We start from the raw sequence: 14,858 nt of genomic DNA on the forward strand, positions 1-14,858 counted from the left end.
AACTAAATATTGCACGGTCAAACATGGGAAAACTAAATATTGCACGGAAAAAAGAGTAGTACACAGAATATTGCACAATTATTCAAGTATGGCAGAGATGTAATGATCAATGTCCAGTTTAGTGACCTAGGGTTATACAGACTACACTTAGAGGGAGGAGTTAAAGAGTTTGATGGCCACAGGCAGGAATGACTTCCTGTGGCGCTCTGTGGTGCATTTTGGGGGATGAGTCTTTCGCTAAGTCTAAGTCTGTTGGCGTCTGCTACCTTCAACCTGCTGCGCCAGCATGCAACAGCATACAGGATAGCACTGGCTACCACAGACTCATAAAACGTCTTCAGCATTGTCCGGCAGATGTTGAAGGACCTCAGCCTCCTCAGAAAATAGAGGCGGCTCTGGCCCTTCCTGTAGACAGCTTGAGTGTTCTTGGTCCAGTCCAGCTTGTAATCCAAGTGTACTCCCAGGTACTTGTAATCCTCCACAATGTCCACACTGACCCCCTGGATGGAAACCAGGGTCGCTGGTGCCTTGGCCCTCCGTAGATCCACAATCAGCTCCTTGGACTTTGTCTCATTGAGCTGCAGATGGTTCTGCTCACACCATGAGACAAAATTACCCACCACAGCCCAGTACTCAGTCTCATCACCACCGCTGATACATCCCACCACAGCAGAGTCATCAGAAAACTTCTGAAGGTGGCAGGACTCTGTGTGGTAGCTGAAGTCCGTGGTGTAGATGGTGAAGAGGAAGGGAGAGAGGACAGTCCCCTGAGTGGCCCCAGTGTTGCTGACCACGCTGTCCGACACACAGTGCTGCAGGCGCACGTGCTGTGGTCTGCCAGTCAGATAGTCCACAATCCAGGACACAAGGGGGGCATCCACCTGCATTGCTGCCAGCTTCTCACCCAGCAGGGCAGGCCGGATGGTATTGAAAGCACTGGAGAAGTCAAAAAACATGATCCTCACCGTGCTTGCCGGCCTGTCCAGGTGGGTGTGGATGCGGTTAAGCAGGAAGATGATGGCGTCCTCAACTCCCAGTCGGGGCTGGTAGGTGAACTGAAGGGGGTCCAGGAGGGGTCTGACCATGGGCCGCAGCTGTTCCAGCACCAGTCTCTCCAGGGTCTTCATTATGTGGGAGGTCAGTGCCACCGGTCTGTAGTCCTTGGAGCCACTGGGACGCGGCGTCTTCGGCACAGGAACGAGGCAAGATGTCTTCCACAGAATGGGGACCCTTCGAAGACTCAGGCTCAGGTTGAAGACATGTTGAAGGACTCCACATAGCTGGGGGGCACAGGCTTTTAGCACCCCGGGGCTAACGCCATCGGGGCCTGCAGCCTTGTTTGAGTGGAGTTTCATCAGCTGTCCTCTCACCTGGTCAGCAGTCAGGCACACAGCAGAAGTTACAGGTGGGGGAGGTGGGGAGTCATTAGTCAGAAGAGGGCTGTTAGCCTGATGGGTAGGGGGGAGCAGAGTACCCAGAGGAGCTTGAGGGCCGACTGCAGCTGAGTTAGAGGGGGGATGAGCAGGGGCCGGTGTGTCGAATCTGTTTAAGAACAGATTAAGTTTGTTGGCCCTGTCCAAGCTGCCTTCAACTCCTCTGCTGCCAGTCGGTCTGAAGCCAGTGATGGTCTTCATACCGCTCCAGACCTCTCTCATGTTGTTCTGCTGGAGTTTCCGCTCCAGCTTCCTCCTGTACTTTTTCTTGGCCTCCCTGATTTTCACCTTCAGGTCAGCCTGGATAGCCCTCACCTCCTCCCTATTACCATCAGTAAAGGCCCTCCTCTTGGCATTCAGGATGTCTTTGATGTCCTTTGTTACCCACGGTTTGTTATTTGGATAACAATGGACCATATTGGTTGGGACATTGCAGTCCACACAGAAGTTAATGTAGCCAGTAATGCATTCAGTGAGCCCGTCAATGTCCTCTCCATGAGGCTCACAGAGTACATCCCAGTTTGTCACCTCAAAACATTCCTGCAGTGTCTCATAGGCCTCCTCTGACCATCTCCTCACTGTTCTTGTGGTCGAGGGCTGCCTTTTAACCAGAGGCACATAGCAGGGTTTAAGGTAAACCAGGTTGTGGTCTGACCTACCCAGAGGGGGGAGGGGAGAAGAGCTGTATGCATCCTTGACGTTAGCATACAGCAGGTCCAGTGTCCTCTCCTCTCTAGTAGGACAACTCACACACTGGGTGAAATTAGTCAGTGTTGTTGAAACACTGACATGGTTGAAGTCACCCGAGATTAATATGAGTGCACTTGGGTGTTGAGTCTGTAGATGTGCTACGGCGGTGTGAATGGCGTTGCACGCCGATGCCGGGTTAGCAGAGGGGGGGATGTAAACAGCCACAACAATGGCATGTGAAAATTCACGTGGCAGATAATATGGCTGGAGTCCCACAGCTAACAGTTCAATGTCCGGGCTACAGATATTCTGCTTGATATTAATGTGACCAGGGTTACACAATCTGTTGTTAACCAGAACAGCAAGCCCACCGCCTTTCCGCTCACCGCTCCCGGTGTGATCCCTGTCGGCCCCAACAGTCTGAAAGCCGTCGATGGAAACGTTATGGTCCGGGATATCCTGGTGTAACCATGTCTCAGAGAAGCACATCAGACTACACTCACTCACTCATCTAATTTGTAAAACAACAGAAGAAACTGTACACAAAACTATAGTTAAATCATTCCACAAGCAGAAACCATGGATTACCAGAACCATCCGGAATGCTATAAACACACACACTGCAGCCTACAACTTAGGGCTACATGTGGCAACATGGACAATTATAAGGCAGTAGCCTATAATGTAAGGATAGCAGTAAGGGAGGCAAAAAGGGAGTATGGGAAGAAAGTGGAACTACAGTTTCAGGATGGCAATCCCAGAAGCATGTAGCAAAGACTAAGAACAATGACAGACTACAATGATCCCGATGGTTATACTCCACATAGATCTTTGCCTGCAGAAGGAAGACACTGATTCACCATTTTCTTCACGGAGAGAAAGACCGCCAGAGAACCTCTCTTCCTCCCTGCTAAAGTCGACTGCTGCTTTCCTTTGCTGTCCCTCAAATGAACAGTTTTGCCATTGGACCTACCAACAGTGTGGACCCGGCTTCATCAGCGTCCAAACCTGAGAGAAACTCCACTGGACAAATTCAAAACGAACTGACGCATCAATCGCTAGCCAAGAGAAATTTCAAGAGGCTTGTGTCTGGGCAGAGATAGATTTTATAACTGTGTGTTATTTCATCTAAGCTTCATTGTTGTGAATTGTGCTTTGCAAGTACATTTACTTGCTTACACACATCTCAAACGGCCCAGATAATGTGGTAGCTTAGCCAGCTAAGCTGCACGTTATCTCGAGGACAAATAGAGCTCGTCCTCCCATTTTGGCTCTGTCCCCTTGTTTGAGATTTGCGGGCTTGCCCGCCATTTGGCTTTGTACGTGATGACCATCCATGTGGCCTCCATCTTCCTTGCAACACTGTCTATTGGCTGAAGTTAGTGATTGTTAATCAATGCTAAGGTTAAATAAACACTATTGTATCTTTTAAAGAGCAGTTGCCTGTGGTTATTGTGTGTACATGTTGTGATAATAGCTGGTTTTGACGGTCAGTGCTCAGATCTCACCCTTCACTGACCCCCTTAAAAATCAACATTTTTAAGTGGACAGCCACCTTTGAGACTGTTTTTAACGTTTGGTTATTGGTCTCTGATCCCAGGGTGGTGCCCCGTAAAAATTAATCCATATTATTATTTTATTAATATGCATAAACATCTTTGATATTTCTGCTCATAACCAAACCTGCCCTACCTGAATCCCAACCTATCCCTGGCTCAGTCTGTCATACCCAGATGCTAAAAGAAGTCCACCATCATTCTCGTTCCCAAGAAACCAAGACCAGCCTGCCTGAATGACTACCGCCCAGTGGCACTCACCTCTGTGGCGATGAAGTGCTTTGAGCAGCTGGTCAAGGACTATATCTGCTCCTCACTGCTCAGCACACTGGACCCACTACACTACGCAAGGCCCTGCAAGGAGTGGTCTGTTCGGCTTTTTGATATTGTCAACAAATCCCATGAAAACACTAAAACTAATTAGCAATGTGTTAGTCTGTCTCTCAATACTTTCTGACCTCCCTACCCTGTCTGTGGCTCTCAGCACCAAGTCCATTGGTTCATATTTAAAAAAGGCTCAGTAATTTCCTAAAACAGCTGGTCACTGTAGTGTTTAGCAAATGTTACTTAAACAGGAGGAAATAGTGCATTTGTTAGGGACTATTTTCATCTGCGGCTGAATCCAGGATTATTCCACATTTGGTGCTCTAATAAGTATTTCAAGCAGCAGGACGGTGTATGTGGGACTGAGTCAAAATAAACTACAGTGTGTGTGTTCATGGTAATGAAAGAACATGTCACTCAGTGCAACAGTGTGGCTCACTGATGTGTTTTACTACTAATGTAGCTCTATGGCACAGAGGAATAAGATATATCAGGCTTTGATACACACACAATACTTGTTAGTAGGATCAACTCATTATTGGTTTGGCTCTGCACATGGGATTATTGTTATTATTTTTTATCTAGAAATGGGGATTCATACCTGATGATGTGGACATGGTTCTGGGCTTCATGTATGTGGGAGGTGGTTCGGGTTTGTCCAGGATAGCACCTGAGGGACAGAGACAGCAGATAGTAATATAGCCGAGGGGCAATTTTAATCCAAGCTGTAAATGTATTGAATACAATATAAACACTGGGCTCAACTGAAGCCATTTTAAGCTGTAAGTGGTAGGCACCAAACAAATTTCCATGTTGATGACTCAAACAAGACTGGAAAGAAGGAGAAAAAGACAGAATTTAAGGAATTTTGTCTTCCAGCAGTACAACAAGCTCACATCACAGAACACAGGACTGTGTGGAAAAGGAGGGTCAGAATAGAGAATTCCAGTTGGAGTATGAACCTCAGTGAGATACAGAGGAAAACATGTACACTGTCCAAATGAAGACCAGCAGGACTCATTCAAACAGACTTAGGCTTACTGATGTTATAAAATTAGTAGGAGCTTAACTAAAGGTACAGCTGCAAGTGTTGTCATTAAACATTAAAACATGGTCAGAACTAATTTGTCATTTACAGAGTTAGCTTTGTTCCCACAAAATCAGATTCAGCCAGTCACATTAGAAGATGCCTAAAATACAATGTTTTTTATTTATTTATCATCAGGTTCATTTCACTCATTTACAGTTTTATGAAATAAATACAATCCATATCCTCTTTAATTTACAGTGTTAAGATGTACATAACATTACTGAAGATTGTAAAATATGTTCTTTCAAAAAAACCAACAAATCCAAAGTGTTAAAACATAAAATAACTGATGAGGCTATGATGGAGATAACGTATACAAAAACACACATGCTTACCTTCAGAGTTGGCCTTTCTCAACTCCTCGTCTTTATTCTACAACAGACACATTGGACAGTATTAAACTACCACAACATTTGATCAACAACTTGCTGTTGCACTTTGTAATGACTGATCTCATCCTTCTTGCTAAAAGAAGGCGCCACAAATATATAAAATCCAGAGAAAATATGATATTACATCCCTGTACAATACAGACTCTCCACTTCTCTTCTACATCTACATGAGAAAATTAATGAATTCTACATTTACACTGTGCACACTGATCTCAAAGTAATAATACACAAGCATTTACCATAGGACAAACAACAGATTAAAGGATAATTCATGTGTATTACAACTTGGGTCTGTATGCTATTATCTCCATCCTTCCTATCAGTTATGATACCATTGTATTCACCAAGCTAAATGCTGGGAACATGGTGACATCACTACAACAAAGCCTGACAGGTCAAGAAAACATGAGCAGTCAGATGATCACATAGGTTGGAAACAAACCAACATTTTTTTCAGATTATCTAAACAATTTTATTTGAAGGTAAAACTGAAAGAGAGCACACCTCAGATGTTGGTAATAAATCCTCATTACACAGGACAACTGTGTGCACACTACTACAGTAAGTAGGTCAATGGGTCTGTAAACTGTGATGAAACAGACAGTTTGGGTGTTTTAATTTTACTGTTCACCTATGTTTCCTCTTCCAAGTTAATTTGTCTAACCTGTTTGTTTTCAACCTGATTGTCTGACTGCTCATGTTTCTGACTTCTTTTTAGTGATGTCACTGTGTTGCCAGCTATTAACTTGGTGAGTACGGTGTTATTACTGATAGGAATGATGAACAAAACTATGAAAAACAGACCCAAGTTGTAATAAAGCAGAATTATTCTTCAAAGTGTGAGAAGACCCCTGGGCACAATGTCTTTGGAATCTCCCCCACGACCCCGTCATGTTACCACTTGACCTATCCAAAACTAAATATGATCAAAATCAAGTGATTATTCAACCAAACAGATATTGCACTGATCGTGATATCAAATATCTAAGAATATGTGTCTTTAAACATCACTGTCTTCTTTGGGACAGCACACACAAGCATTACCTTCTTACACAACATACAGACTGCTGATGGGTCAGTCCCAGATCAGAGTATAGAACCTCATCATGGTGTGTGAGCATTACAGTGCCACCCCTGTACTGTGTCGATGTACTTAAATCTATACAACCTGAATTTCCCAAATGTGTCAGTTTCGCACTGTGCTGTTATTTATCACATGAGACTGAAGTGCTACATTTGAGACACACATCAAGGAACCTCCATAAACGTCAGGGCTGACTAGCCCATTTATAATAAAAATAAACTCATCCTACCTTGGCTGCAGGTGGAGTTTTGGCCACGCCCATTCTGTGCAGCATCAGCTGAAGCCTCTGTTCAAAACTAGATGTGCTCTCAGACGCATGTTTCTGGAAGACGATACATGAACATTTAGAACAGTAAATGTGACTGTTCACACACGCACAAACACACATACAGTTGGCTGCCTAGTGAGGGACAAGGGCTGTGTGGCAGTAAAGTTAAGAAGACAACCTTTAGTTGCCTCAGACTTTCTCTGTTGTCACTCATTTGCAATGTCAATAAGCCGAACACACAGTACAGCTGTTTTCAGAAAAAGAGACCACACACTCAACCCATAATAATAGAATTAAGGATCATTTATTGACACTTACAAGAGCATTTATTGTATTTATGTTGATTTTGTCAGACATCATGATCATAAAATAATGATTTGATCAGCACAGCAGCCAGGGATGACTGCCTGGTTAAAAGTATAATATGAGTTGCGATCACTATTTCCAGTACTATCATGGCTCACATGGTAAATTCATTATAATATACATTTCCACAGCACTAATTCCATCAGTATAACAACAAAGTCATGTCACACTCACCACTCTACTGTTTAGCTCTTTTCAGATATGGAATATGTAACATTGCTGGTTTCATCTCTTATGTTAAAGTGATGGCTTTTTGTCATTCAGACACAAGTGACTTTTACATTGATGTTTCTTAACGCTTTTTTCAGACATGACTGGACATTTTACAGAAAGAACCACATTCTTGTGCGATATTTAGCACCTGGTGAGAGAGCGAGATCTGCGATTTAAAAATGCTATGATAACAAGGAAGACTGTTTCTGTTCAGTCACAGGCTGCATCAACTTATTTTGTTGCTGAAGCCTTAATGAGCATTGTGAGCGTGAAGGGATGCTCACCCCTGCTTCTCTTATGAATGAACTGATACATTTTGTACCTTTCATTTAGAAAATAATTAACCTTTCCTGAAGTTGTTGTCCACATGGCCTCTGGGTCACGAAACAGGCTCTGTTAGGACTCAAGGATGAACTTTCTATATTCATCCTGTCTTCACATGACCTCTGAGTCACAAAATAGGCCCTGCCAGGACTGTAGGATTGCACTAATGGAAAGTTAAGTGACAAGTGGCCAATTTACTATGGACGGGCCTCAAACTGACCTAATACTCCCACATTCCAGGAGATGGCGCAGAAGTTCACAGTACATAGCACTGTGAACTCAGGAGACAAAGAACAAAGGGACTGAGTTTACAATTCAGAATTGAAATGTACATTAATTGATATGCCATGTTTAATTAACAATATAGGGAAAATGTTAAGTTTTATTTTGCCATGTTGAGGTCTAACCAGAAAATTGATCATAGCTCATATTAAGAGGAAATGAAAGTTGCCAACTCTGCCTGACACACACACAGTGTGTGTATGTTGTATGTTTATTTGTGGTATGTTGTGTGTATGCCTGAACCTGATTATGTGCTTGTGTGTATTACGTATTACGGTCACTGTACATGAGTCAAGAACTTAGTAGCAACCTCCCGAACTGAGACTGAATTAATTAATTCATTTTCCCTTTCCTAAGGGTGGTGTTCTGAGATGAATTTAATACGAGTTAAATTCTGTTACTTAGTATAAATATTGATTGTTTCTGATAGCTGAAGTTGAGTGTCATCCCTCTACTTCATTTTGTACCGATTTGTATTTAGGGCTATGCTACATATTTTTGGTGCTTCCTTTATTAAGTGGTATTAACGCTACATCTGAGTGACAGGATGGTAAGTTGGGAATCTCCCACTGAGCAATTTGACGATGAAAAGACGTTTAATATGTCTATTTGTCTGTAGATATTTAATTTAGATTAAGTTTATTCAACATTTGACATATTTTCAATGACTAACATAGAGGTTTATCAGATGTTCAATAAATGTCTATTATATGAATTTAGACATCAACTAAACTTTTCAACTTATTTTCACCAGGGTTAGCTTATCCATTTAATCTATATCTTTTAGAAATCGAATAAATAACAAAGATGGCCTATTAAAGTGAAGTCTTTTATTTGAAAATGTATATAAATTCAAAACATAGAATATGCAAATTAGAAAATGAAAATACACAAAAAATATAGGATAACAGAAAAAAATAAACATTAGATATAAAATGTCCATTAATTTATGAATAGAAAAAATTAAGAAAAATAAAATCCATAATAATAATACTTAAACTGAACAAAAACATACAACAAAGAAAACAGACTGCACGCCTTATTTAATTGGTCTTCTCATCTCAGAACTCAGGTCACCTGGCGAAAAAAAAAGAAAAAAAATCCCATATTGAATGACCGTAAACAAGTACACAAATAAACAGAGAACTGAGCATATCCCTTTTTCTAGGGTTTCAACTTACTAGAACAAGTAATGTTAGAATTCAGTCTTTAAAATTCATGTAGTGGATGGCAATCTTAATAAGCTTTAAAAAGCCTTAAAAAGACATGTTGTAAAAGTTGTTAATGGACAGGATAGGACGGTGTAGTCCCTCATTCGTCCAGGAGTGTTCTATCGTAGAAAAGGTTTCAGTCCTAGTCATCTGGACACTGTTTTCAGAATCAAGATGTTTCGGCTCCCATCCGGAAGTCATTCTCAATTGTGAAAAAATGGGACGGGAACTAGAAATTTAAGCTACTGTGTTACATAAGCCCCACCCTCAGGAAAGAATCTGCCTGAGTATCTGTTAATTAGCTAGTTTCACCTGAAACTGACCTAATTGTTTCCAAGATGGCCCAGTAATCAATTCCGGGGACACTTCTACAGACAGATTCACGGCTGTGTATGGGCTCTCCGGTCTCTCCCATTGTGGCCAACCTGTACATGGAACAGTTTGAGAAGAAGGCATTATCCTCGTTCCCGGGCACACCACCAAGTCATTGGTACCGCTACGTGGATGACACCTTTGTGAAAATCAAGAAACAAGACTTGGAAGCGTTCTCAGACCATATCAATACTGTGGACCCCAACATCAAGTTCACGCGAGAGGACACCAAAGAGAACCGCTTGGCCTTTCTTGATTGATCTACACTCAGAGGAGAGGATGGAAAGCTCCAGATAGAAGTGTACAGGAAACCAACACATACGGATCAATACCTGCTCTTTGACTCACACCATCCATTACAGCACAAGCTGGGTGTAATCCGGACATTACAACATAGAGCCCAAGAAGTGCCCAGCGGCTCAGAGGGTAAGAAGAAAGAGGAAAGGCATGTCCAGAATGCACTCTCAGCCTGTGGTTATCCTACTTGGGCTATCAACAAAGTTAAAAGAGCCAAAAAACAGGACAAAAGTGTAACAGAACCAAGAAGGAATGGTGTCTCCATTCCTTATGTATCTGGACCGTCTGAAAACCTACAAAGGATCTTTAGACAGCATGATGTTCCTGTTTTCTTTAAACCAGGCAACACTTTAAGACGGAAACTCGTTCACCCTAAGGACAAGTTGCCCACACAAAAACAGAGCAATGTAGTCTACTCCATTCAGTGCAGTGAGGAAAACTGCAAAGAACGGTACATAGGTGAGACCAAACAGCCACTTCACAAAAGACTTTATCAGCACAGACGACACGCTAACTCGGGATTACAGAGCGCCGTGCATTTGCATCTAAAAGCTACAAACCACACATTTGAAGACAGCAAGGTGAAGATTCTAAGTAGAGAGAAGAGTTGGTTTGAACGGGGTGTCAAGGAAGCCATTTTTGTGAAAAAAGAGAACCCCTCTTTGAACAGAAATGGTGGTCTGAGATTCAATCTGCCCAAAGTCTATAACAGTGTATTATCACCTTGGTCACGCCAATCACATGCTAATCAGGTACTTAACAGCGATGAGGTAGATGCAGCCAGAAAACAATAGGCCTGATTACTGATTACTGGGCCATGTTGGAAACAATTAGGTCAGTTTCAGGTGAAACTAGCTATTAACAGATACTCAGGTAGACTCCTTCCTGAGGGCAGGACTTATGTAACACAGTAGCTTAAATTTCTAGTTCCCTTCCCATTTTTTTCACAATTGAGAATGACTTCCAGAAACATCTTGATTCTGAAAACAGTGTCCAGATGACTAGGACTGAAACCTTTTCTACAATGGACAGGATAGTCATTTAACTACATCTGTGGTAACTATGGGGTCAACATGGCATGGTAGATGTGCATCGTCAGGTGTAAGAGATAGAAGGGTTGCAAAAAAGGTCCTCTGAGGTATGCTGGATGCCAGGTGTGTGATATTATCACAGTGTATGATAGCGTAGAATAGTATATATGATAGATGGTAGAAGAGTGACACTCGTATAAAGGGAAGGTACTTGGTAGTCATTCTTACCGTCATTCGGTAGCCCCCACCACTGGTTCGGGCTGGGTTTGCTTGAAATGGTCAGACATGTAGAGTTTCACATGTCTCTCTTGGATGTCATCAAAAATTGTTGTCACAGCATCTGTAATGCAAAAAAGAAAAGAAAAATAGAACAAAAAAACTTTTACAAAGTAAGAATTAATGGTAACGTGAAAGCTTCACACACTCACTGTATCGTGCAAAATGTCAACATTTACAATGCTAGAGTTCAGGGCTGGACTGGGACAAAACAATCGGCCCTGTCATTTGGCCCAGACCAGACCACAACAAACAGCCGGACACTACTTATCCTTGCACACGCCTTCAATGCATGTGGTGTTAACTGTTATGTCTTAAAAATGGGCTTCTTGGCTCAAAAAGTATGGTGGATGAGGCACACAGGGAGAGATTGATAAATGATTGAGTCCCACATGGTCACACAATGGATTTTGAAAATTGGGTGCGGTGAATGCATTTTCCATCAAAGTAGTGAAACATGTAAACAGTTTGGTCCACAGAACACTGCTGTGCTACCTGCATGGATTGTTTTGAAAAAGTGAGCTTAGTACTGAGAAATGCTTTCACAAATTGTTAAACACTAACTAAATAATAATATATATTGTTTTTTACAGTATAACTGTTTCCCTCTCCCTCTGTTTTTGGTGCAAAATGACTGAAGTAGATACAGACTGCAGGTGCTCAGAATCATGTTGTTTTCCAGTCTGTATCTACTTCAGTCATTCTGGAGAAGAACACTTTTGGAGAACGTAGCATCAAAATGTTCCTCCACACCCTACAATCAAATTCTATTATATAGCCTTCCTGTATAGTAGAGGCTATTAATAAACAATCTTTACTGCACTCAAACACTGTACCAGATATTACTGTAATATACATACCAGTGTTCAATGTGTATGCCATCTTTGTTCCATCGCAGTGCATGAAAGGACGGGGTACTACAGACATCCCACACTGTGAATAGTGGGCTGTCTGATACAGCAGGGCAACCAAATGATTGCACAAGCCACTTCCAGCAGTAGCTCCGAATCAGTACAAGTGGCTCAGAATCACGTAAAGTAATCTGAAATGCATATATAAAAAACTGTAAATGAAAACAGCCCTGATACTTATCACACCTGATACTTAGTAATAAAGTAAAAAAGATAAAGCAACGAAAATAAGCAGGAATATAATGATAGCTGAATTTGTGTTTATACACCAAATATGATAGCTAATGTTTTGGCAATGTATGAACTAAATTTCCCGTTTGATTTATAGTTATACATACTGACCAGTAATGATCTTGACTTCAGCACTCAGCTACCAACAGTTATCTCTGGTTCACCAATGAATCAGTTGGGGTTTTTGCTTTAGCTAACTTTTTTTTTTTACCGATGCATTACAGATTATTCTTAAAGCTAGGTTGATTACCTCTGTCAACACTTTTCAAAATACAAGTCTTTGCCTGAACTGAAACAGTGTACAGTTTTATAAAACAAGTTCAATTGAACTTTGAACATGAATACTTATGCTACAGTCCTACTCTCAACAGATGCAGCGTCTCAGCTTTCTTCATCGAGCGGTAGCAATGAGCTTGAACAGACACCTCATTTGTGGCCCTGTCTTTACCTGACACTTATGAGACAAAATATACAGACATGTACATTTACAAGTAGAGCATTACTATCAATGTGACTGGCTAACATTTATTTTATTCAAAACTTTCCATTAAACAATATTGATAGCGACATCTGTCGGTTAGCCCAGCTAGCTACGTTTGCTAAAGTAAGCACTGGATACGTACCTTCATAATTGCACAAGACGACACATAAAACTTGAAACCCTTCTCGAGCTTACTGTTGGGCGTCTTTATGCACAGCCTCGTCAATCTCCACACATCGTTGATGGTTAATTTTTATAGTTCTAACAAACACCAGGTCAACTGTGAGGAGTGGGATGCCGTCTCCATCTTCTCTCGCTTGTGTGTCGAGTTCATCGGAAGTTGACATGCGGTCTGAAGTGGAATGCGGTATTGCATGCATAGAGCCTATTGATGGCAGCACGAATTCTCAATATATTTGAACATACTTTCCAATTGCTACATACGTCTTTCCAAATCAGATCCTTTAATTTAAGATAGAATTTCGTAAACACCAAACCCTATTAGATATTATATATCAAATGTACATTCAACATAACATTGCATAGTTGGATATAAGTAGCCTAAACAGAATGACATGACTGTTGTTGTACTGGTGGTATGCTGAATTTACCATGACAACAGGTAAACATAGAGGAAGTGTTGAGTTTGCATTAACAGCAAACAGCATCAACAACAGTTGACAGGAGCAGGTCAGAGAACAGAGTCTTACTTAAATATGATAAAATATACTTAGAAAACAGGAGAAATTAGAAATAGAGGCCAGTCTCTAATATAAGGCTTTGTTCTCGGCATTATTTAAGAATTTACAGTACTAGCCGTTAAGTGTTTGTTAATTAAGTGTTTGTTAATTAAGTGTTTCATTCCTATCAAGGGTCGTCCCTTCTCTTATTAGATGATCTGACCGTGATCTGTGTGTTCAGTGTATTGTCAGACTGACCTTACTGTGTGTGTCATCCTTGTCTTCAGGCTCTAATCCCGTCAGCAGTATGAGACTCTGGCTCTTGCCCTCCCTCAATGACCTCTTGTTCACCTTCAGTCTCCTCTCTCCATATGGAGTCCCTCCCAACTTTATCTCCTTCATCAACACACCACTCCTCTCCTGCTCAGTTAGAGGGGAAGTGACCACAGGACTGGGGGTGCGACCTGGCAAGACAGGAACTGTCTCTTCTTCCAGGTGGGAAATTGTTGCAGTAGTGAGGTCAGGGCTTGTGGCGATGGTGGGGTAAGAGGGAGCTGTCTCACTGGGAGGCGTCATCATGGTTAATGTCTTGGCAGGCACCATTGTTCCCCTCACATTGCCTGCAAGATGGTGGCTGGTGGCAACGGTTCCTTCTGTGGTGGCAGCATCATTAGAAACGTTAGCATCCTCCACTGACCTTGCCCCTCTCCCTTTCTCTCTCTCCTTGTCCCTCTCTCTCTCCCTTTCTTTGGCCTCGCGGAGGGGTCGAATGAGGTCTGCAATGGAGGTCCTTTTGACCTTCACCCCCTCTCCTCCTCCCTCTCCCCCTCCTGCCTTGGCGGCTCGGCTGGCTCGAGCCCTCTTGAAGGCAAAGAAGTCACCAAACTTTTTCTTGATGTTTTTGGCGGGAAGTGTTGTGGTGGTGGTGATGACAGAAGAGGGGGCGGGAGGAGCAGAGGATGTAGAGAGGGGTGGAACATCAGTGGATGTAAAGGATGTATGAGTAGATGGGACAGAGGGAGAGGTGACAGTGGTGGTGGTAGAGGAGGTGATATTGTCAGACGAAGAGGAAAAGGGGGTTGAGGCTGAGGGGGTGAAGCTTGACTCTGAGGGAGTGGCTTGGGCAGGGTTTGACTCCTCCCACTGGCCTTTTCTGCAGCAGGGAGACAGCAGAAAGAGCAACAGACAAGAAGAGACACTCAGTACTACTACTGCTACAGGACTCAAGACACATGCTCAGTTCAGGTACACAACAAGAAAGGTCATGCAAACAGCACACAGAGCAAAAACATCTTTCAGTGATAACTACTTTTTGCTCCACTAGAGGCAAGGCCTGGCATATATCT

General features: G+C 42.3%; 1 protein-coding gene across 6 annotated transcripts in view; it reads right to left on the reverse strand.

Annotated features, from left to right (window-relative positions):
• carmil2 (capping protein regulator and myosin 1 linker 2) overlaps positions 1-14,858 on the reverse strand; it is a 135,356-nt gene that overhangs the window by 15,220 nt on the left and 105,278 nt on the right. For all 6 annotated transcript variants that reach the window (XM_044193205.1, XM_044193204.1, XM_044193206.1 and 3 more), the window contains 4 exons: positions 13,771-14,665; positions 6,799-6,891; positions 5,429-5,465; positions 4,605-4,673 (listed from right to left, as the gene is read on the reverse strand). In XM_044193205.1, coding sequence (XP_044049140.1) covers positions 4,605-4,673; positions 5,429-5,465; positions 6,799-6,891; positions 13,771-14,665 — 1,094 coding nt within the window. The remainder of the gene's footprint in view (positions 1-4,604; positions 4,674-5,428; positions 5,466-6,798; positions 6,892-13,770; positions 14,666-14,858) is intronic.

Source organism: Siniperca chuatsi, linkage group LG4 (genome assembly GCF_020085105.1).
Source record: "Siniperca chuatsi isolate FFG_IHB_CAS linkage group LG4, ASM2008510v1, whole genome shotgun sequence".
NCBI classification, from domain to species: domain Eukaryota; kingdom Metazoa; phylum Chordata; class Actinopteri; order Centrarchiformes; family Sinipercidae; genus Siniperca; species Siniperca chuatsi.